The 23,180-nt window shown below is 35.2% G+C and overlaps 1 protein-coding gene across 2 annotated transcripts in view; it reads left to right on the top strand.

Annotated features, from left to right (window-relative positions):
* Positions 1-17,120, top strand: part of SNX13 (sorting nexin 13) — a 62,199-nt gene extending 45,079 nt beyond the window's left edge. The window contains exons 17-26 of one of the 2 annotated variants that reach the window (XM_054273967.1): positions 2,495-2,564; positions 5,152-5,291; positions 7,791-7,898; positions 8,628-8,738; positions 10,054-10,215; positions 11,421-11,492; positions 12,359-12,504; positions 14,237-14,305; positions 15,439-15,551; positions 16,034-17,120. In XM_054273967.1, the coding sequence (XP_054129942.1) occupies positions 2,495-2,564; positions 5,152-5,291; positions 7,791-7,898; positions 8,628-8,738; positions 10,054-10,215; positions 11,421-11,492; positions 12,359-12,504; positions 14,237-14,305; positions 15,439-15,551; positions 16,034-16,281 (1,239 nt within the window). In that variant the 3' untranslated portion in view covers positions 16,282-17,120. Of the gene's footprint in view, positions 1-2,494; positions 2,565-5,118; positions 5,292-7,790; positions 7,899-8,627; positions 8,739-10,053; positions 10,216-11,420; positions 11,493-12,358; positions 12,505-14,236; positions 14,306-15,438; positions 15,552-16,033 lie in introns of both variants that reach the window. The other variant, XM_054273966.1, reaches the window with a different exon arrangement.
* The last annotated feature ends 6,060 nt before the right edge of the window (positions 17,121-23,180 follow it).

Here is a 23,180-nt window from a genome sequence, read left to right as displayed (position 1 = left end):
GTATCTAATGGTGGAGATATTAGCTCATATTAAATGTCTGTCTGTTGTGTTATCTGTTCAGGTTTCAAACTTTTAATTTACTTGTATTAATAGTTGCTGTATAGTGCCTTGCCACAGTAGTTGAGTGTTTCCTAAAGTTACTATTATAAAATATATTGTCTGCAATTCCAACTTTCACTGTAAGAATTTGGAAGAGGGGCTCAAAACTGTTTTGAAGAAAAGTTGTTTTACAAAAATATCATAATTGCTGCCTTTTGTTTTGATACATTAATCTGCTACATTAAAACAGTGGGTCACATTTTGGGAGTATAAAATTATTGTAAATATTTATAGACTCTTGCAGATTTCCTCTGAAGGATCCCTAATGGGAGCTTTGCATTGAGTAAATAGAAGGATTTACACAGGTGTTCCAAGACCTTGAAGGGCAGCAGAAGTGGTTGGGTTGAACTTTGGCAGTCATTAGCATATGTCAGCTTGAACCCCACTCAGTAGTCACAAAGAAATCTGAACTTGAGTGACAGTGAAGGGATGCAGGAAAACAAGAAATAATTATGCCTTTAACAATACAACAGTACCTTAATGCCAGTATTTTGTAGCAAACAAAATATTTGAGCAGTTGGCAGTTACTTGTCTTCTCTTATAACATCACATCACTTCCATCTTATTGATAATCAAATCCTAGAGCTTTCAGAATATCAAGCACTTTATCCAGGCTTCCACAAAAGTCTTCTGTTAGCCAGTCTCAGCTGCTACTCTGCTCCTGAATTGAACACTGCAGTGTAGAGCAGCACACCTGACAGGGTCATGGCTGTCCAAGGCACTTGCTCAAGAATGGACTAAGTCACAGTGTTGTGTCCAGCAATGACTAAAAGCAAGCATAAAGATTAAAGGAACAACCCACTTGTGGTGATACTTAACCAGAATAACTCTCCAGCATCCAGTAACTTATAGATTCTTGAGGTAAAGATGATGTCTGCTGTCAAAATATTTTTGCATAAATTCATCTGTTCTACCATTCGACAGACATAAACTTCCAGCACTATAGCATGTTGTGGCAAAACAGATTTCCCCAGAAGGGTTTTTCTTTCTTCTACCTTTTCTCAGTCTGGGACCTTGGTACTACAAGTCTACAAGCATATTGTTCAGGAGACTCCCTACTGCAACACATGTTACTCAGCCACTTTTAAGCTGCCTTTTATTCAGTGTCTAGACTTTATAACAGAAAAGCTGCCTTCAGTAGTAGACATTTAGGCAGAGACTGATTGAGGTCATTGAGGCAGACAAGAGCCATTCCTTGAAGAGAACTAGAGGAGGAAAGGAGTATTATGTTGGGATATTTGGAGCTGATAAAGATTCAGATGAAGAAGGGGCAAGAGCAGAGTCTTTAAATAGTTGATGTTTAAGTCCAGCCTGTCTTTTGATTGTAATCTTGTATATTGTTTTATGTTTAAGGAAACAGAGATTTAGAAACTGAATTGATGTAGGTAGAGGTTTAATTTGATATGGGCATGGCACTGCTAACCAATAAGTCCTATTGTAGGTAACTTTTCATGATAAGTCACTATTAAACTGGCTTGATTAAATTATAAAAGATAGCAAGTAGCTATATTCATTCTGAGTATGTTTCTTTGGAGAATTTTACAATTAGGGGGTAAAATACATAAAGTAACTGTGATCCAAGGGTCTGCGAATGCTACTTAGGTGGCTCCAACTCTTTTTTTTTTTAATCTGGTAATTTAAGATTAGAATGCATAGTGGCCAACCTCTATTTCCGTCAGTTGTATAAGCAAGTCTTTCAGCAGTCTTGAAGAACTTGATTATGTTAAATCTTAGTAATCAGATTTAAACAAAGGCTTCTCTAAAAGACCCATTAGGCTTCTTTTCATCCCAGTAATTATTAAATATTCAGACAGAGCATTAACCAGCTGAGGATGTACCTGTTCATTTTTTACGACATAAAGTATTCCTGAAAAGAATGTTGGCTGTTTTTTTTTTTTTTTACATACAGCAGAAAAACTTTTAGTTTCTACTGCTGTGTAACGTTTGTGTAGGGCATAAAGATATTTGAAAGAAAGCAGAATGCTATGAAGGTAAAAGCCAGAAGACCTGTTACACAACATCTGTATCTCCCCAGTTGTTTGGGAGATTTTCTGGTTTTGTTTTGGTTTTTTCCCCAATGCTCAGTAAAAGACCATACTTCCATTAGAATTGAGACCAAACTGAAGTGGCAAATATGTTTGATCAAATATGAGTGGTCACAAAACTGTGTGAAAATGATGGGGGAATGAAATGCTCTATACTGTGCAAAAGAATGGCTTTGGTAACCAAGTAGTACAAACACCTGAGTTGTTACAGTGCACTAAACTTTTAGTATAGTGAACTGAAAGTTTGAAAATTAAATAGATAAATCAAAACACATCTCGAATATGATGTATTTCTGATCTTATTCTTTTTTCCACATTTTTTCTTCCTGCATTATCTCCCCACCCTGCAGTCCTTAGATGACCTTTCAAATGTCCCCACTGATGAGACTGTTCAGCTCCATGCATACATCTCAGATACTGGTAAGTGAATCTCTTAGGATGTGTGCTGACTTTTTTGCCACCATTTGTTTTGAGTTTTGTAATATTACAGGCCCTTGAAATCCTGATTGTCTCATTTTTTGGCCTCATAAAACATTTAAATTCATATTTTCCATTAAGTCTTTTTTGGAAATCTTTCCAGTATTTGTTCTGTAGGTCACAGACTATATATCTGTACTTAAAAAGTGATTTAATTTCTATTTCGTATGGTATTATTATTATTATTACTGCTTTTATCTCTGGACAATCATTCATTAAACTTGCTGTTGAATAGGATTTATTTTAGCAATTACTTAAAGAAATTCTGAAAGACATCTCTCTTTCTAGTCACAGAATTATAATTCTTGACTGTTTCATTCTCTTAGTATAATATTTTTCCCTTATTCTTTGTGCTTCCTTACTGACTTAGCTTAGTTTCAGGAAGCAACTTCTGTTGTTGTTGTGGTGGCATTTTTGGTTATCTTTTAAAAAACTTTGCCTAGAATGAAATTATTTTTCTTTATTACATGAGGGTAAATAACAAAAAAATCTCATCTGTTATTTACAAATACTCTGTTTAAATGCAATTACACTGGGAAATTAAATTGTGATTTTCAGATATTTTTTGGTAGATTTTACTATGCAATATGCTCTTAAATCTCTGCATTTATGTAGTGGACACATGCTGTCAGCAAGCATTCAGCTACTTTAGTTTTTAATTAAACCTATTCCAACTCAGTGTGAAGGCAGTATGCAATCCAAGTGTAATGGTAGTCAGTCCTCAGGGAAAGTGGAAAATGAGTTGAAAGTTGAGAACCAAATTCTGCTTTTTAATTAAAATGGCATATGGTACTTTTTTTCTGAATTAAACTTAGAAGTTTCATCATTCTAACCTAAGAAAAAAAGGTAAGCTTAGAACCACATAAATTGTAATATTTATAATCTTGAGGGCAGCATGTATTGATAACTGCCAGTCTGACTTTGAATACATAATGCTCCAGTTGTAGCAGGAGATCTGTACAGGTTTATATTGCAGGATGGTATTAAGTTGCATCTGTGAGCAGGTCCTTTTCCTCACCCAGTTACTGGCCTTGCCTGTGTGTGAGGGTTATATACAGGCAGGATTATCTCTGTGTGTTTCAGGATTCACACTGTCTTGGGTTGCAAAATAAATACTAATTAAGTGGCTTTGACATAAGGGGCAGCAGGACAACTTCTTTCTTTTTCTGCCTGAAGTGGTTCTGAAGGTGCCACTTGGCAGTGCCCCTGGGATGTGGTCTGGTGGCTGCAGGACCAAGTGGTCAATGTGCATGTAGAGGACAGGGCTTGTGCAGAATCTGTGGTGCTGGGGGTTCCTCGCTCTGCTCTCTGGGCAGTCTTTTGGCTCCATCCTGACTGCTGCTCATTCCCCTAGGGATTCAGCGCTCAACATGCTTCTTTTAGAGGCTGGATGGCAAAGACAAGATGCTCTGTGCCCACTCTTCACCTTTCTAATGTGTAATTCTTGCATTGGCAGCAGCTGCCACTATCCTAGAGGCGCTCTCTGGGCGCTTAGACAAAAGTATTATACTTCAGAGAAATCAAGACTGAAAGTACTACAGAGGATGGAATTGATGGTTTCTCAGAAGGATTCTATTTTATGCAGTATGGGTGCATAGAAAAATTCAGAGGGCTTGATTAAAAAATGTTTTCATTTAGCCACTGTAAAACTGTACATACTGGGTATTGGCTCAATAATTGGAAATACTACATGTTGCCAATTTAAATGGCAGTGTAAACAATAGTGGTTCTAGGTTATTCTCTGAATGAAATGGAAGGTTTTGAATACTGTACTGGGAAAATTTCTGTGAGGGAGGAATGTCCTAGAAAACTTCAATATTTAATGGAGATCAAAAAGATGATTGCTTCTATTTCAGATAGCTATATGCGTTCTTTTTATTTATGAATTGACTTTTCCATACCGTGTGTGTGCGCACACAGAGAATGCATTACATATATACGTACACATATCTGTATATATGGTTGACCAAAATAACATGGGGAGTGTTTTTTATCCTAGAGTTAATAACTGAGTTAATAACAAACTCCTGATGCCAATAACAAAACTGAATGCTTGCAGCTTGCAATCATTGTCTTGTATTTATAGGCTTTTCTGGTGGGCAGACACTTGCAATGTGATTAGACTACTTTGCAGACTGGAATTTCTTCTGGTTTCACAGTTGTCTTTCACTCTCATCTTGAGTTCTTTAAGTTAAAATATCTTTTTTTAAAGTTCTATTTACTATTTAAAAGTTGAAAATTTTTCTTTTTATGTTTTGCATGTCATTGAAACCTGCCTAGCTTTAAAGCTGCTTAATCTCTATTTAAGTTTACGTAGTAAGTTTTGGAGGGTACTGTACAATGTTTAAGTTAAAGGGATAGTTTAATCTTCTGCTTGCATGTCCATTTTTGTCTTTTAAGTCTGTCATTCCAGACATTTTTTCACTTCACATTTGTGTCCTTTCGTCTTCCTTCTTTCTGTTTGTTCCCTTTTTATTTTTGTTTTTAAAACTGCTAGTCTATGCTGACTCTGACCCATATGCTGTGGCAGGAGTGTGCAATGACCACGGCAAGACGTACGCCCTGTACGCCATCACCGTCCACCGGCGAAACGCAAACAACGAGGAGATGTGGAAGACATACCGGCGCTACAGCGACTTCCACGACTTCCACATGAGGATCACTGAGCAGGTAACCCATCTGATGAAGACCTTTACAGGTGCACTTTTCTGTAGTTTTGTGATTGGTGACTGTATGATTGCTCTTTGGAAACGAAATGGAACTTAAAAAGTCTCCCTCCTCTTCCCACACGGCTTAATTTTACTTTAAATCTTTGTATGGAAGTGCTGTTGGTCTCCAAGAGAGTTAGTTGTATTTTTCAGAGATTAAGAAATAAAAGCTGAGGTTGGGAAATAGGTATTTAGGTTTTAGGTGAATGTTAAGAATTGGTAGGGTTGCAAAAGGAAGAGCTGGTAGCACTTAACTATAGTACTAGCAATCTAGTACTAATAGTACTAGCAGCCTTTTACTGCTGTACTTGTATTCTCAGACTCTTAACCCTCCTAAAATGAAAGAAGGAAGAAATAGAGAGTTGTAATTCACCACCTGGTACAAAGTAGAACCTACTGACTTGAAAAAAGGATGAAAACATGGTGCTTTTGAACGGAGGCTGAAGTGCTTTTAAACCAAGCCTTTGGAGAAGTCAGATTTAACTGCATAACCTTTGAACTAGTCAGAAGTGTCAGACTATATCCCTTTACTCTGTTATTAATTGAGAGTCATAGAGAACAAATTCTGTGCAGGTAAGTTAGCATTTTAAAGTTACAGCAGTAATAAAAATTGAAAAGGCTTTATTAAAAAAGAAAACATGTTTAATACTTGGATTAATTAGAAATGAAGTCTGACTTTCCTTCAAATTTCTGATAGTCTTAGTGTGCTGTCAGTAAATTTGAAATACCAATTTTTGCACTCCTTCAGATTGATTTTCTTAAATTAATTCAGTGTTTTGAAGAATTCTTAATCTTAGAGTGAATGAACATTCTGCTGTTCGGGACAATCATTTAAAACTAACATAACTTCAAATTAATAGAAATAAATAGCAAAAGCAAAGTTGTTCAAAATATGAAAGCTCAACATTTCTGGTTGCTATGTCTGATTGAATTTACAGAGATAGAAATGTTAACCTAGAGCACTAAGGTTGCAAAAAGTAAACAGATTTCTGTGATTCACTGTGGCATCTCAGATGTTCCCAACAGTTTTGCTTAGTCTTGACAAGAAAATAGACATTCTTACTGTCTTGTGTGCTTGTCTAAGACATTCTTATTGACATGTTAAGGGTAAAAGTTAGAATCATTGATTTAAAATTAGTAAGATGATCAGGGATTTTTTTTCAGAGAAAATAGATAGTTGATATAAAATGGAATTGAAACTAGCAGTTCAAAGTGTCTAAGGGTTTTTCTTAGAGCACTGAGTAGATTCACACCAGTTCCTTTAGTGAGTCATGTAGTAAATACCATTTGAAGTAGATACCTATGTTTAAAATAGAGGCTGTTAGTTGCTTATATTGCTTCTGGTCAGATCTAAGAGTCCAAATGAAAACTAGACCATCTTTTGTTCAGTTATTTTCCCATATGACCTACTTGCAAGGGAATGGGATCTCTAAAGTTGTAAAGTGCTATTCTTTGGTGCTTCCTGCAGACCATAAATTTTATATGGAGCTTTGTGGCCTTCTGAAGTTTAATGATGCAAGAGGAGATCTTGCAGGGACTGAATGGAATCCATATCTTTAAATCTGTAATGTTGTGGTCTTTTCTAAAGAGGAAAAGGATGCAACCTGTTTCCAGATTGTCTCTTAAAGCCTAGAATACTGTATGTTTCTCTCTTTACCACCTTAAGGATATTATTTATAGGCAGTCTGCATTCTGTATGGAGATAGTCCTGATTCTTCAAATTTTATTCTTGTAATTTTTTAATTTTTTGTGCATTTTACCAAATATATTCAGCCTTATTAAGTGTTAGGGCCTCTTCTTTCCCTTCTCCTTCCCTCAGACTGCCATTCTTCCTGCAAAACTAGATCAGGATGCATGTCAACCATGTAGTGTCAAAGAGTACAGTGGCAACCACTGTCATTATCTGGAGAAAAGGCACAGATCATGACATCTAGACCAAGTTGTGATAACCTGTGTGCAAACTGGGTGCTGCTATCTCTCCAGGGAGAAAAGCTTAATTATTTCCTTGATAGACTTGATCAGGATAGGAAAGGAGGGAGATTTTAGAAAGATTTACAAGTTCTCTTGAAAATCTTTACTCTTTATGTAGTCTTATAATCGTAGTAACTTCATTCCAAATAATAATAATGGTAAATTTTGAGCCTAAGCCTTTTGCACACTCTATTGGTTTGTATTTCAAAAGTGTACTTCAAAAGAGAGTTTCACAAGAAATTAAATTTTATCCTTAATAGTCTCCCAGGAATTTTCATGCATTTTTTATTTACACCATACCTCTCTCTTTGGCTTCTCCAAGAATTCTCAGTTCCAGGCATGATGGAGAATTCTTTTTGTCAGGTGTTAGATGATATATAAGAATATATCAAGAATATATAAGAATAGGTTAATATTATATATGAAGACTTATATGAAGACTTGAAGCTCTTGAAAACAGAAAAAAAAAAAACCTTCTCTTTTTTTCTAGTTTGAAAACCTTGCAAATATACTAAAACTTCCTGGCAAAAAAACATTTAACAACATGGACAGAGAGTTTTTGGAAAAGAGGAAAAAAGACTTAAATGCTTATTTGCAGGTAAGCTGTTACTGGGGTTTTTCTAGCTCTGTGCTTGGAATGGTTTTTTCAGAGGTGGCTTGTCTTTGTGGTTTTTTCTTTTGTAAAAAAAAAAAAAAAAGGTTGTGTTGTAGGTGGTACACAAAACTGAATAATATACCGTAAGAACTTGATACTGTCTCATAAGTTTGCATTTTCTTTGGTGTTTTAGTTTATTCTCAGCCAGTTCTGTCGCAGCTCTTCTGAGCTGATGAGGTTCTAGATATTTTGGTTTTGAGCTTTATGCCATTGACCTTCTCCTGCTGACATGTTTGTGATGACTTTCTCTTGTGCTGCTGTGTAAGGATTTCAGTGGCACCCACTCCAGCGGTGTAGCAAATCACACAGTTCCTCTTTTCAGATAAGGCCTGTATCAGCCCAAACAAATTCAATTGTCTTCCTTCATAGGATTTCTGGTCATTTAGCACTAAAATTTCTTGGCCAAGTCAATGAACATGTTAACAGTAAATAAATGAAGATGAGTAAAACACTGTAAAATGACTGTTTGGTGATATTTTTCTGTGAGTTGCTATAATTACCATAGTGGTTAAAATTATGGTAATTACTAAGAAACCCATTGTTTCCATCCTGAGACTACTTTAATGTTGGAATATAAATTAGGAATGAAAAAATATAATGCTACATGTGATGTCTTTGATTGTCTCTTGTTCGTTATGTATTAAAATAGATTTTAAAAATTATTTTACTCAGCTCTTGTTAAATCCTGAAATGATGAAAGCTTCTCCAGCTTTAGCCCATTATGTGTATGACTTCCTGGAGAATAAAGCCTACAGCAAAGGGAAGGGAGATTTTGCACGGAAGGTAAGAATGTTTAGTACAGTCAAGGGAACTTTAGAGCATTCATTAATGCAATGATTGCATTAAATAGACACGTTGAACTGATATTAAAGAACTATACAGCACTTTGAAAATCTTGCAAATGATGCTTGTTTTAAAACTTTCAGTGGCAAAGTATCTAAGGACATACAGAACCAAAAAATTACCATTTTTATAATAGGTGAATCTGTTTGTATGCCAATAAAATAAACTTTTGAAATTGGACACAGTAAATTGCACTGAGACTTCTCTACTAGTCTAAAAGTGTGTTTGTTGCAAGTTGCTTTCTATCAAACATCTGTGATTTTTTTTATCGTCTTATTCCTTCTGATTTCTTTTTTCAGTTCTTTACTCTGTATTTGCTGCTATTACTGTTTACTGCTTTCCACTCTTCAGCCCAAAACACAATATGCATTTCCCTTCAAAAGCACCTGTTATGCATTTAGGTGTAACCATCCAGAGTCATTGGTCAAATTCAGAGCTCTGGGCTCAACATCCTTTTTATTAAGCCACCAGAACTGTCTTCAGACAAGTGGTTCTTTGTTCCATTGACCAGTTTGTGTGAGCATCTGCTTTGCAAATGTAGCTATTTCTAAAGTTTTAGCAATTTAGATATAAAAAGCATCTGCAACTCTATTGTCACCTCAAGTTACTGTCCTGCCTATATTCCTTAAATAATTAACAGTGAAATAGTTAAATATTTATCAAGGTTTTTATAATGACTAAGATGTGTTTTCCAGCTTACAAGATTCTTTATACGCATAACTTTTTAAAGGGCATCACTCTGGTATTTGTGCTTCTGTTTGGACTGAGTTCAGAGTATATACCAAAAGAAAAATTGTAACAGTTTCTGTGAATCTACTTTATGTTTTTAATTATACTTGCCATGATACATACTATTGCAGTGCTGTTTAGAAGAGGCATGTTGCAAAGATGAAGAGTTGAAAGCAGAATTGAAACATCTGGAAGTAGAAAGCTTGGAAGGGAGAAATGGTATTGAATGGAGAAGAAAAGGAAAATAAATTTAAGCTAAGAAAAGCCAAGGGATGGGAAATGAAAATGACTCAGGAAAACACATCTGTTGAAAGATGTAAATAGCTGCAGTAGGGCTGTAACAAATGAGAAATATAAATGGAAGTAAAATTAGAGCTGTATTCTGCATTCTGTAAGGAAGCTAAGTAATTTGAGTTGTAAGAACAACTATTATGTTATTGCTCTCTGTGCCATGTTTCTCATAGTTTATTAATATACTGGTGTCCTCATAGATGATACAATTCTGGTTAAACATCTTCCCCTTCAGATGGACACATTTGTAAATCCACTGCGTAACTCTATGAGAAATGTATCAAATGCAGTCAAGTCTATCCCTGACAGCCTGGCAGAGGGAATGACTAAAATGTCAGACAACATGGGTAAAATGTCAGAGAGATTGGGACAAGACATAAAGCAATCATTTTTCAAGGTAAGAAAATACTGGTGGTTAATACATACTAGTAAATTAACAGAAGAGTCACTATTGACTCGCTGAAACTAATGTTATGTAGAATCAAGTCATTAAACAGAAGACCAATCTGTTTTGTACCTGCACCTTTTAATAAGGTTAAGCAGTGATTTTACTGCAAAAATGGAGGTCTTTGCAGTTAAGTAACATGTTTTAAGATGGCATCTACAGACTACTACAGTTCTCCACTTAGTTCAGTGAAGTAACTTGAGAAGAACATGAGATTCATGGCTTATTTTTTAACTAACTGTTCTCAGTCAGCTAATTTCCTGCATCTGCTGTTTTTGTTAGGGAAAAAAACCCATATATTTTGAAACTTAGAATAAGGATATAGCCTCTTTTCAACTTATTCCTTGCTGAATTCTGATTTGAATTAAATTTTTTTCCCTGCCTTTACTGCCATCTTCCCTTATTTCTTACATTTATAAAATATAATACTTTATGGGTGAGGAGTACCTTGATATGCAGTTTGGAAGTCCTATGAAAATAGTTAAATAGTTATGTTCAGAACATGTTCATCTTCCCTTCGTTTCTCTGGTGTTCCTCTTTCTATGTGTAGCTGTAAGGTCTGTGGTCAGGGGTTGTTCCATCTTGTGCTATATATGGCAGATGTAGAACAGCAACTGAGATGGGTGAATTAATCCTTAAATCATGAAAGGGAATAATAAATTGGGGCCTGGGGAGATATATGAGGTTTCTTAATTACTTGCAGGGCAAAGTGACTGTCTCTGGACTTGATCATTGCTAGTAACTTCCCTGGTGTATGACTAGCTATAGAGTTGCAGCTGTACTTGCTGGGAAGCCTGTGACTAGGCAGGAGTCAAGATCAGGAAGAAATATCAAAAGAAATATCAGTCTCTTATAAGAGTTTTCCGGTATTTTTCAGGTGAAGCACTAGGCACTTGATAAATTAGATGTGAAAGTCTTAAAGATGTTGATAATTTTGGTAGCTATACGGAAATATATGTAGACTTGATTTTTCGTTTTGGAAGGTGAAAGAACTGCTGTTACTTATCCACAGCTGTGTATATATTAGTTTGCAGTTACTTTTGAGCAAATGTTGTTGTTTTATATTTTCATAATCAGACTGCTTATGAATTTTTTTCTGATTTGTTCATACTCAAAAGTATTTTTTTCTTTCATTAACATAGCATTTTTTATTGTAGGTGCCACCTCTGATGCAGAAAACCTATTCAGATCCTGACCATTGCCGTGTTGCAGCACCAATCGATGACAACGTGAGTGACATTTGTCCTTTCAGAGTTGACACCTCTAAAACCAAACAAATGAGTTACTTATTCTGCACTGAGTTACACTTCTGTTCTTTTCTGGCACTATACCAGGCACTTCAAAGCAGTTCTAAGCTTTTTAAAAAGAAATTTGCATACTTCCTTTTAAAATTACCATTTTTGCTAGCACTGTAATGGTTTGCACAACATTGGAATAACTGTGAAGAGTGCATGTTCTACTGTTTCTGTGTTTTATGGCTGGGGGTTTAATTTTTTTGGGCTTTTTTCTCTTCTCCCTCCAACATATTTTTGTAAGCCAATCTGTGTAACATAATCTGCTAAAAAAGTAAAATTATTATATTTTTCTTAATCTTCAGGCATAAAAGCACAGGATAGTCATGCAGGTTACAATGGTGTCTAAATAAAAAGCAGTTCATTGCAGTGAAATGTCACTGTTTTTAGCATCCATAAGAAAATGGTGCCCAAGAAAATCTCCTTCCTGAGTTTTTGTGTAAGGCAGCTGGAGGCACAGCAACCAGGAAGAGATCAGGGATGAGGTCTCTCTTTAGGACATACTTACATGTATTAATTTTATTCAACTTCTGTAATAACTGTTGACTTTTGAAATAGCTACTTCTTGTAATATTTTAAAAATTCAATGTATGTGGTTTTATATATAATGTTCAGTCCTTCTTTGCTACTGTGATGTTACCGAAGATTTAGGGAAGATTTCATATTTCAGTAAAATTCAGAGTGAAGTTTTTGTCATTGTTGTGCTGATACTGAAGTGTTTGACAGCTAAAGTAGCTTCTAAAACTGTAGCTTTCTTGAACTGAAATAAAAGTTTACTGTTTATTCTTTTACTTGGTGATCAGGTGGATGACAATATTCCGCTGAGAGTAATGCTTCTGCTTATGGATGAAGTCTTTGATTTAAAGGAGAGAAATCAGTGGTTAAGAAGAAATATAAAAAATCTACTTCAGCAACTTATTAGAGCAACATATGGTGACACAATTAATAGGTACTGCTTTTCTTCTATAGAGCAATCATGTATGTGAGACTGTACAGTATCTGTCTATACATCCTTCTTGGTAATACTAAACTATTGTGCTTTAAAACTGCATGCATTCCTCCTTGGAGAAAATCACTTAACTGAGTGCAAACGTGGTATAAAATGGCGATAAACATAAAATATTATTGAAAGAAAAATTCCAGTAACTCTTACAAGTCAGAGAACTTACAAAATAGATTTCACATGTAGGAGTTCATATTTCTGTGAATGTAGCTTAAATATTTGTGCTTTTTGCCCTGTTTTACCACTATACCTTTTTTTATTAATATTATTTATTACTTTCTGCACTATTTCTGCTTACATCTCTTTCATGACACAAATGATACATTGGCACTTTCAAATTATGTGAACTATACTGAGTTACTGTGTAAAGTTTTTGCTCTCACACTTAAAAGATGGAAGTGGGGAAGCAAAAGGACTCCTATGGAGTCTGTTTTGGCCGCTCCATGTTCTTTGTACTTCACATGTACACTTATCCATGCAAATGCAAAGACAGTTAATGGTGCTAATTAAGTAATATTTCTTGCCCTCAGCTGAGAAATATACAGTTTCCAGGCTTGCCTCCTAATAATTTGTTTCTGAAATGTGAGAAAATATAAACAACAACTGCATTGTTACTTTTGCTTTTGTACCGTGAATCAAAAATTTGATTTCTAGATGGTGAGAAATAGCTTCCTATTACTTTTTTTCAGGACATTCCTCACTGTGTCATTTCTTTTTACCCTTCACAATTATATTTGTGATGTTTTCATCATCACTGTTAAACATGCAGACTTGTGGTAGCAGTAATGAGGTAGCTATGTGGTAAAGTAGCGTGGGGTTTTTCTCAAGTAATTCCTTTTGGCCAGTTGAAAACTGTCTTGAGAACTGTACTTCCAAGAACATGCTGCCCTGTTGAACAACTCTTTCCAGATTGTAGTATAAGCAACAGTTTCTGCACAGGCTGCTGCTTCCTTATTGCAGAGATGGCTGTAGTGTAGTGCTAGTCTGCTTCTGCATTTAGAGCCATTTCCAATACTCATGGCTTCCTCTGGTCAGCAGTCATACCTTGTCCTGGCAGGTTCTTGGGATTTAATAGTATTCTGCAGAAAAATAATCTTTTTCTGTTTCTTAGAAAACTAAATTCAAATTGTGGTTGGGGAAACAGTTCTGGGATTGTGGTGATACACAGATGCATATATCATTTCTGTAAGCATCCTAGATTTGGATATAGAACTGTATGTATGGGTTGGTGACTGAAGGCCTGATGAATTATCAGTCTGTATTTCCTGTTAAGTATTGTGAAGTAACAGTACATATTGCAGCAAGTATTTTGAGATTCTGATTTTGCTTACAGAAGCAGAACCTAAGAGTACTCCATGAAAAACATGGAGTGCTCTACAAGCAAACCAGTTATCTTATGCTGATGGGTGATGCAACAGCAGCTTTGCAGCCAACTTCATTATTGTATATTTACCAAAAAAAAGAAAAAAGTTATAGCTTTAGGGAGTGATCAGTGAGCTTAGATTTTTATCTTGAGAATCAGTGTTTGCCTTCCTATGTGCAGTATTATAGAACCTACTTACAGAGTTGGAGAAAGTTAAAATTATACTTTGTTTTCCCTAGAATGCTCATTAAAATGCTTCACTTCTGGGTTGTCTGCTTTAAAAATTAAACAAGAGACTTGTTGCTTTTGTTTTAGAAAAATAGTTGATCACGTTGATTGGATGACATCTCCCGAGCAAGTAGCAGATGCAGTGAAACGCTTCAGGTATGTCTTTTATCACAGATGTTAAATACAAAGCACTCACCAATTGATGTCTAATATCTGTATGTCTTCCTTCTCCTCTTACATGAGGAAATTACTATTCTTCAGAATGCAGTTGGATCATACACTGCTTTTTACATGTTAAGTGAGAGAAAGCAGTTGTCACATGGAAAAGATATTTCTTAAAAACTATTTTAAAATTTTCTCCTCTACCTCAAAAACTTATTTGTCAAGCCATCTAGAAGAGCTTAGAAATTTCATAATTTATCACTGTAGTGATGTAATGTCTTGTTTGCCTTGGTGAAGGCATGTACATGCCTTGCTTTTAAAGGCAAACAATTAGTGCTAAAAGAGCCCTGGCTCCAAGATGATGTTTCACTTCGGATAGATACAATGGAACTAAAGTCTGAATTTGAAACTATCAATTTCCAGAAAATTTTAATGGCTTCTAAATTGGTGTTGAGAAAGTGTTGCACACTTTTTTTTCTTTCAATATAGTTTGGGGTTTTTTTTGTTGGGGTGAAAGTCAAAGTAGGGTAATTTATTCTCCAAAGGGTCATACTTTACAAATGTACTGTTATTCTTTGATTAAACTGTAATGCATACTTTTTATTCAGAAAAGAAAACATCTTTCACTGAGGCAGAATAGCTTATCAGAGGCATGTCTTTTGCATTGGACTTTTGACTACACTGAAACTATTTCTTCTCAGCTTTAGCTTGTTGGAAAGCTAACTGCTGGTGTCAAAATTTTGATGAAGCAATTAATAGACCTGGAGTCTCAGTAGCAATAAAGCCTGGTAAAAGCAAGACTTAGGTTTATTTTATGTAAGAACTATGTGGTTTTTGAATGATTTTGATTTGCATTGTTTTATTAAAATGTCATTTCTTCTGATCCCTGTACTAAAAAAGTATATGGTAGCTCCTGATACGTTGAGTATATCGTACTACTTGCTTTTGATTTCTTGATTGTCTTCATCATTCTTCATTTTCTTTTTCTCTTCTGATATTTGAAGTGTGTGTTAGGTTGTGCAAATTACTGTCTTATATTTATTTTATGAGATAGCCTTGAGAGATTTAAAAGAGCTTTTCGCTTGATAAAATGTTAATGTATTTTGACAGATTTGCTTTTATTACAGAGACGCTTTTTGGCCCAATGGCATTTTAGCAGAAACTGTTCCACGAAGGGACAAAGCTATTAGAATGAGAACAAGAGTGGCAGGGAAAACCAAATTGCTGGAGGTAATGCCAGGTAAGTGACTCTGGGATTAAAGCCTAATGATCCATACGATATATTGTTACTGAAATTAATGTCAGTATTCTTGTTGGTTGTTTTAAGTACTGTAAAGAAACCTTGATATATGAACTGTATTTAAATAAAAAGGTTTCTAATTATTAAAGCATTGGACATTTTCACGTGTACTGCGAGTAATTCTCTTGGAACTGTCCCAGTATTAAGTTTCTAGAGGATTAAGTTGTGGCTGAAGTGGGTATATTCCAAACCAGTACGATTTCTTGCAAACATGGTTTCCACATGTATAGGGTAAGAGTGAAGTCATTTTCAGAAATGCTTTCTTCTGTAAGAGAACTTTTAGTTTAGTAATGTTGTGCAGAGGTACTGTTACCTTAAATTTCAGACTACATGGTTTGAAAGACTGAATATTCAGTTTAAGTTTGCTGTTAACATGGAAGCAGAATTTAGCTTAAACTTCTGTGTGACTTCTGTTTTTGTAGATGAACTGAAGCACATCATAGGCGCTGAGACTACACGGAAGGGCATTCTTCGGGTCTTCGAAATGTTCCAGCATAGTCAGCTGAATAAGAGAATGGTGTATGTGTTTCTGGAGAGATTCCTAGAAACCTTATTTCCACAAAATAAGTTCCCTGAGCTGTTCCACAAACTGCATTCAAGGTCAAAGCAAATGCAGAGATATAAGCAGAGACTACACTCTACTCAAGCGCCTTCTTTACAGAAAAGGTGACACTTCAAATCCATTAAGCTGGTGTTTGTTTGTCCAGGATTAATTACTTGGGCAGATTCTCTGGGGCTTCAAACTCACATGCCATCATTTCTGCACCAGTCTTCTAGTGTCACATATTAGATTATTAATGCATCTGTAAGACCTGTGGATCTTCTCATCTTCACTTGTAGTTCAACCACGACCAGAATGGTTTGTGTGTCTTAAATGATTTGGTGCGTCTTCATGCAACATTGGGAAGAAAACTGGCCCAGTATATCAGAATGCTGATCCCTTCCGTTCCTGAGTCGATGTTTTGCCAGCAATGCAAAGTGCCAGACTGTTCAAGTAAAGCACAACTATGGTGATACAATTGAAGAAAAGGGTGTTTTGGCATTGGGAGATGGTGCAATGTGTGAGAGTCAGGTGGAATTGTTCGGCGTTACAAGTGTTGAGGCTCTGTAGGGCTATCTTAACATTCCTGTAAAGGCTGAATTAACCAGGAAAGCAGTCTGTGGAATAACAGGTTGGTAGGAGCAGGGAGAATAGCTATAGCCCCATCGTAAAAGTACATTTATTGAAAAAAAGTGGAGGTAAGTGGCTTTTATGCCACATTTGCATCACCTTTCATATTTTGAAAATTAAACTAACCTTATACCTAATGGGAGTTTTAGTAAAAGCAGAGGTGCAGTAGAAACAAACCCTTTATTCTGATTATTCTGTAGCATTTAAAGGCCATATGCTGCTCTTACAGCACCTGGCATACATTTTGCATGTAACTTCAGTGGAGAAGGAGCATCATATTTATGTTCAATTGGTCTATTGGAACATAAGTCCAAGTTGGTAGTTGTAGAAGGAAAGGAGTATATGTTTCTAAGAGGATAGATATTGTGTTAGAAGAGGAGGAAGTTGCACTAAGACACAGTTTACACACAACTCCCCACTAAAATCTGGAGCATTTTTGGGATGTGAAAGAACTATGTCCTACTTAATTGAAAGATTCCTTACCTTTTAGTGTGTAAGCCTCATATGGAAAAATGTTAGAATTACTTGGTTCCTCACAGGTAAAAGATTTCATTAGTCATATGCAAACACTTGGAAATCTCTGAATGCATCTCAGTGTATATATGAAAATAAAAAGGAAATAAAACTACAATATTTTTTTAAATAATTTTTTTATTTTTTGCATAGTGTAAAATTTTAATAAAAATTTGACATCAAGGCCCCACATCCATCTGTTTAGTTTCATGGAAGAAGTTCTGTCCGATTAAAAATACAGTAACATTTGAATAATCCTGTTTGGCCACAGCATATCTCAGTTTGTGTTTTGTTTTTCATAGTCCCCGACTGTTTGAGCACTATCTTGAGTGAATAGAAGGTAATCTTTTAGAGTCCCTTTTTTTTTCTGAACACTAAACACAGGGTAAAATACAGTTATGGATCAAGGATCCCAAGGATCCTTGTTGTAATTTGTGTCTTAATGGGAGCAAATGGTCCTTTTATGCAAGAGAGAAACATAGACCTTTGATGAAAGCGTTCTGAGACAAGATAGAAGGCTCTCAAAGGACCTCGTTAAATTGACTGACACTTCTATATAGATAATTTTTCTCATGGACTCTATTAATGAAATGTAGCCTTTTATCATACTACTTAATGATGATCATATTGTACTGTTAACATTCTCATACAGTATGCATGGGCTCAAGTGCACTTGTTTTTTTCTTTATTGCAGAACTAAATGCTGTAAATTAAATCCCTTTATTTTGTAATCCCTAGGAAGACAACTTGGTAAATATAGAAGAACCCCTCTCCCTTCCTCTCTGCAGGTTCTGTGGAAGTGTGATGGTTAAATGCTTTTGAATTTAACAAAATTCTTGAGTTCAGTGTGAAGTAATCAACATAGCCAGCTCCTATTGTTTACATGCCTGTATCTTCCTCTGTCAGGGTGCTCATGCATAACTGATATCTGACTGATGAAAGATCATTCAGCAGTTGTTCTTGGTGAAACAGTAAATATCTCATTAATCCTACCAAATATAATTTCTGTCTTTTAAGTCACTGAATTTGTTAAGCAGTATGAAACTGGGAAGTTCAAATACTGTTTTGTCAAATCTGTGGAACCTTTTATCTGTAGGTACCATGAAAAATTTCATCAAGATAGTGATAATATAAAAATTTGGCTTTTTTCTATTGTTTAGTTATCTGGTACATCTCTGTACAAAAATAAAATAATATCTCTAGGAATGTGAACTAAACATAATACACCATACTTACTAGATGTTTTACTTAATGAATTTATTACATATACCTATACACACATTTATATAGGCATGTGTGCATACGTATATATGTATTGAAGTTTTGTCTTCTGTATTTAATTACAGAATGTGGCTTCCTAATTCAGTGGTGCCTGTTGGCTGGCAAGAACCATCAGAAATGAGCACTTTTTATTAAAGCAAGTTTGTATGTATCTTTCTTTAAAAGGTTTTCCTGTCGACAATTTGAAGTACCCACGCTGTCAACCCATGCAGCCTATTATCCTAGGAAGTCTCCAAAACTGAATGTTAATATACAGCACTTAAGTGTCTGAGTGTATCTTCTGGCCTTTAGGTGCTGTGACTGGCTGCTGAAAATAGTGCCACTGTCAACAAATGCACTTGTTTTAGCCTTAATTATTTTTAAGAGAAAATAAGCAATTGAATTTTTCATTTGGTTCATCCTCAAGCTTGTGCTGCTGGTGTTTGCTAGAACTAAACCAGTTAATTTTAAGTGCTACCAGAATGTGTACCAAAATGAAACTATATAAATTCCACAATCTAAATTTTAATTTTGTGCAATATTTTCATTTAATGCATGTGTATTTGAATAGCTGTAAAATAAATGAATTTTTAATGTTCTGAAGTCTAGGTTAAAAATGTCTTCTCAGGTGAACAATTCTGCATTCTGTTGTTACTTTAGTTTATTTAAGGACTTGTTTTAAAAGTCTTACTTGTTACTCCTTTGTTAATTCCTTTGTTCTCAATGATCCTTGCTCTCGAGCAAAGTTCATGTATTACAAGGGAAGAATCTGAAGAACACATCTCATAAACTCATAGAGCTGTTATAAATTACTTGTGCATATCATTGTACAGTAAGTGTCAGCTGTGTGCCTAATTGTTCTATTGATGCTTTTCCCCTCCCCTCCCCCTCCTCTCGTTTCTGTAACAAAGAATGAACATGAAATGGACTGCCATGGTCACTTCTACTGAATGGCAGAGGACTCTGAATTTTTTTTGGAGTTTGCATTTATGTTCTGTCCAATAGAAAGCTAAAAAATTACACTAATAAAGTATTAACAGGAATAGTATGAGTCTCCATTTATTTTTCAAATAACTTTCTCGTAGCAGGTACGAAAGGTCGCTAAAGATAAAACTATTACTGTCTAAATAAAACAACCATTCTTTGAATTTTTTTTAGTGTTTTATAAACTGGGTTTGCTTCTAACAAAATAATCTCTACATTCATTTTTGACCAGTGTTTGCAGAGAGTCCTGTGTTCTAAAAAGAAGCAGAAACAATGGCATTGTATGATGTAAGAGGGGTTTATATTGCAGGTTTTTTAAATCTTCGGCTCTTTCCCCCTGGGTTTGTTTTTGCAGCAGCTGGGTCTACCATGGGATCACAATTGTTACCCTTGATCTGTTTATTCCAGCTGCTTCACATTCATCAAAAAGATGTCCTGAGCTAGAGAGATGTTAGTTCATTGACCCTTGAGTGAAGTGTTTACCACTTTTGCTGCAGGATATAGGCACATATCAGGAATTTTACTAGCTGATTGAAAGTTCTTTTTTGTTGAACCTGTTATCCTAGGGTAATTTCATGGCAAAAATACACTCCATAATAAGCTTATTTTTGAAAAACATCTTAAAATTATCTGGCCTTTGCTAACTGAGCCTTATATGTCTCTGTGGTTTATTTAAATCTTCAGTCTATCATATTATTTAATTTTTGGTTTTCATGTCTAATGCAGTGTGATTGCTAAAGCTTTTTTGGAGTTCAATTGTCAGCGTCAATTTTCCTTGACATGACTGCAAGTTCCATAATTCGGAATTCTTCCTTGGAAGAAGGGAAATTATGTCATGAAAACAATTAGTCCACTTTTGTTATGTATTTCAAAAGAAACTAAGCTTTAGTAAACACTTGAAACATGTACACCACTACATGTGTGTCCCTCCCCAAAATATGTTTGAGTTCTTTTGTATTCAGATGTCTCAAATAACTGTTTCCCAGTTATTTGAGATATTTGCCATGTCACTGAATTACTATGGCACGTTGGGCTTGGGATAATCTGCATGGGTCAGTTAAATAATTTGATACCTGGTTCAGCAAGGGCTAACTGGAATTCTCATTTGGCACGTTAGAATTGGACTAGTCTGCAAATTAATTCTGAGGTTGGGTTTAAATAAAGAACAAGATTATATTGAATTTTTTGGCAATCAAGACATATTAAATGGAAACAAGGAATGTAGGTTTCAAAAACTGTATTTTTTTTTCTAACCATAACATTTTAAACACAGGTCCAAAGTAGTCTTTAGAGGTTTTTGTGCTGAAATTTTCTCAGCTTGAGCTCTGAAAACATGTTACTTCTGAATTAAATTGAGAGATAATGATGAAATTTTTCTGTTACCAACTTTTGGGAGTTTTAGGTAAGAGATTGTAAAAATTATTTGAATTGGGAACATTCTTCTTCATTTAGAGCATGTGGAATATGGTTCTGCAAGTTACCTGGTAATTCCCTGCACAGAATAGCCAGAACTTTCACTTTTTCTGTTCTTTTTCTTAAAATAGCCAGCCTGTGTTAGGGTAAATACAAAACTTTGCAGATGTCATCTCCCATACAGGTTTGTTATTTTTTCAGTGTGACAGTGAAGTTGGAATTTGATTATCAAAGGCAATGTTTTTGTTATTAAGAACTTCATACAAAGCATTCCCTTATAGTCTGTTTGAAAAATTGGCTTCACATCTTACTCAATTTTATGTTATCTATGTTGATTTAAAACACTGGCTTCCCATTAATCCCAAACATCATTTCTGCAAAGAAACAAGACCTGCTTATGTCTAATGTAGAAACACAGGTATCTGGGGGGAAAAAAGGGATAGGACCTCCATGAAATGTTCTTCTGTTTTGTATCAGTGCAAAAGTGAAAGTGGGATGTCATGCATTTGGAAATTCACCAGTTTTGCTGACTTTACAGTGCCGTGTAAAGAAAACATGGACTCATGGTTCTCCTGTGGATGTCAAGGAAAAGTATTTTAGTTTTCTTCTTCTTGCATGTGGGTTCTAAGTGTTGCTGAGGCTAGTGGTGAGGTAAGTGCCTCTGAATGCGTTGGAGCCTCGCTGTTCTGCTCATGAGGGAAGTGCAGTGTGTAGAAATCTGTAGAACTGACTGGAGTTCTGTAGAACCAGCACATGGGGGTGTCAGCACTGAGAGAACTCGCTGAAGCACCTGAGTGATACCGAGTGATTCCACACAGAAACATTTGTGCTGTTCTACTTGCTGTAAAATCCATCCTTTTTTACTTTCTGTCAATGGTATTGCTGTTGCCAAGAATATTGTGGTCTCTAGAGGGTGTGTCATCCTGAGCCTAAGGAGTGTACTAATACTGGATAGAGGACTCTTTGGGTAGGTGGACTCTTGGTTTAACAGTCATAATACTTTTCTCCTAGTATTGTGGACTACAGCTGAAAAGAATCCATAAGAAGCAGTAATAAAAATTAAATAAATTAAAAATTATAATTACAATTAATTATTAAGAATAGTAACTTAAAATTATTTTAACTGGAAACTTTTTTACTGATTATTTATTTATTCAATGCCATGTCAAGTGATAACTTACCTAACTGAGAAAGATGTGGCTCTCATAGTGTGTCTACTCACCCATTTTCTAGAAAACAAACAATAAAATTTTGTACTCATTTAGCAACAGCAATATTTTGTAGTCATTTAGCAACAGTACAATATTCTCAGTTAATTAACTTGAGAGAGAATTGAATAATCTGAGAAGAGAGCACTGCAGAAGAAAGATTGGTAGGTCAGAAACATCTCTCAACTTCAGATTTATTTTGAAAACTTAAATAAAACCTCTATTGATATCTCATTCCAATACTTTAAGCTTTTACAGTGTTAATACAAATTAGAAATTGATTGAAGTTTGCAGCATAATTGGGTTTTTGTGGATCTCTAATATTGTGTGCACTTGTGCTTCTGAGACTTACACATTTTGTATTGAGCATTTCACACCAGAAAAATATTAATTCACCTGCAATACTTGTTTTCTTTCCCATTAGCTACTTTCAGGCTTTTATCACAGATGAAGGAAGCACTCTCCAAATAAACTGCCTAGCCTTTGCAAATTGCTTTGGTAGATACATCAAAATTTTTTCAACTAGAAAATACTTTTCTTTTTTTAAAAGACAAAAAATACTAAGTGCTACTACTAGGAATTGCCAGAGATAATGTTTGTTACTTCTGAATATTTTTTATCAATGAGCAAATCTCATGTTCTTTCGTAGAAGGAAACCTAAATCAAGGAAGTCTAGCATGTAGGTTATATATAGGTTATATAGTCTAACATAGGTTATATATATATACATAATTGTATATTTTGTGTTGCAAAGTATACAAGTAAGTACCACCCTCCTGACCATTTTGGGGGAACTGTGCAGTTTTAAAATCAAATATGAGGAAATGAAAAATGATGCTTTTTTTTTTAAATTCAAATATAAGATATGCCTATCTTAATGCCTTTTTTTTTTGTATGATTCATTAATTGCTGTATGAGCAATGTTTTGACCAATGCTTTTGCCTTCTACATGGTGGCCATTCCTCTACATTAAATAAGAGAGAAACCACAGTTAGGACTTCTGTTTCTGTGCCTATTTTT

The sequence above is a fragment of the Melozone crissalis genome, unplaced genomic scaffold, assembly GCF_028551555.1.
Source record: "Melozone crissalis strain CALT ecotype California unplaced genomic scaffold, PUWL_Pcris_2 ptg000016l_1, whole genome shotgun sequence".
In the NCBI taxonomy this organism is placed as follows: Eukaryota; Metazoa; Chordata; class Aves; order Passeriformes; family Passerellidae; genus Melozone; species Melozone crissalis.
This window is presented reverse-complemented; position numbering and strand designations above follow the sequence as displayed.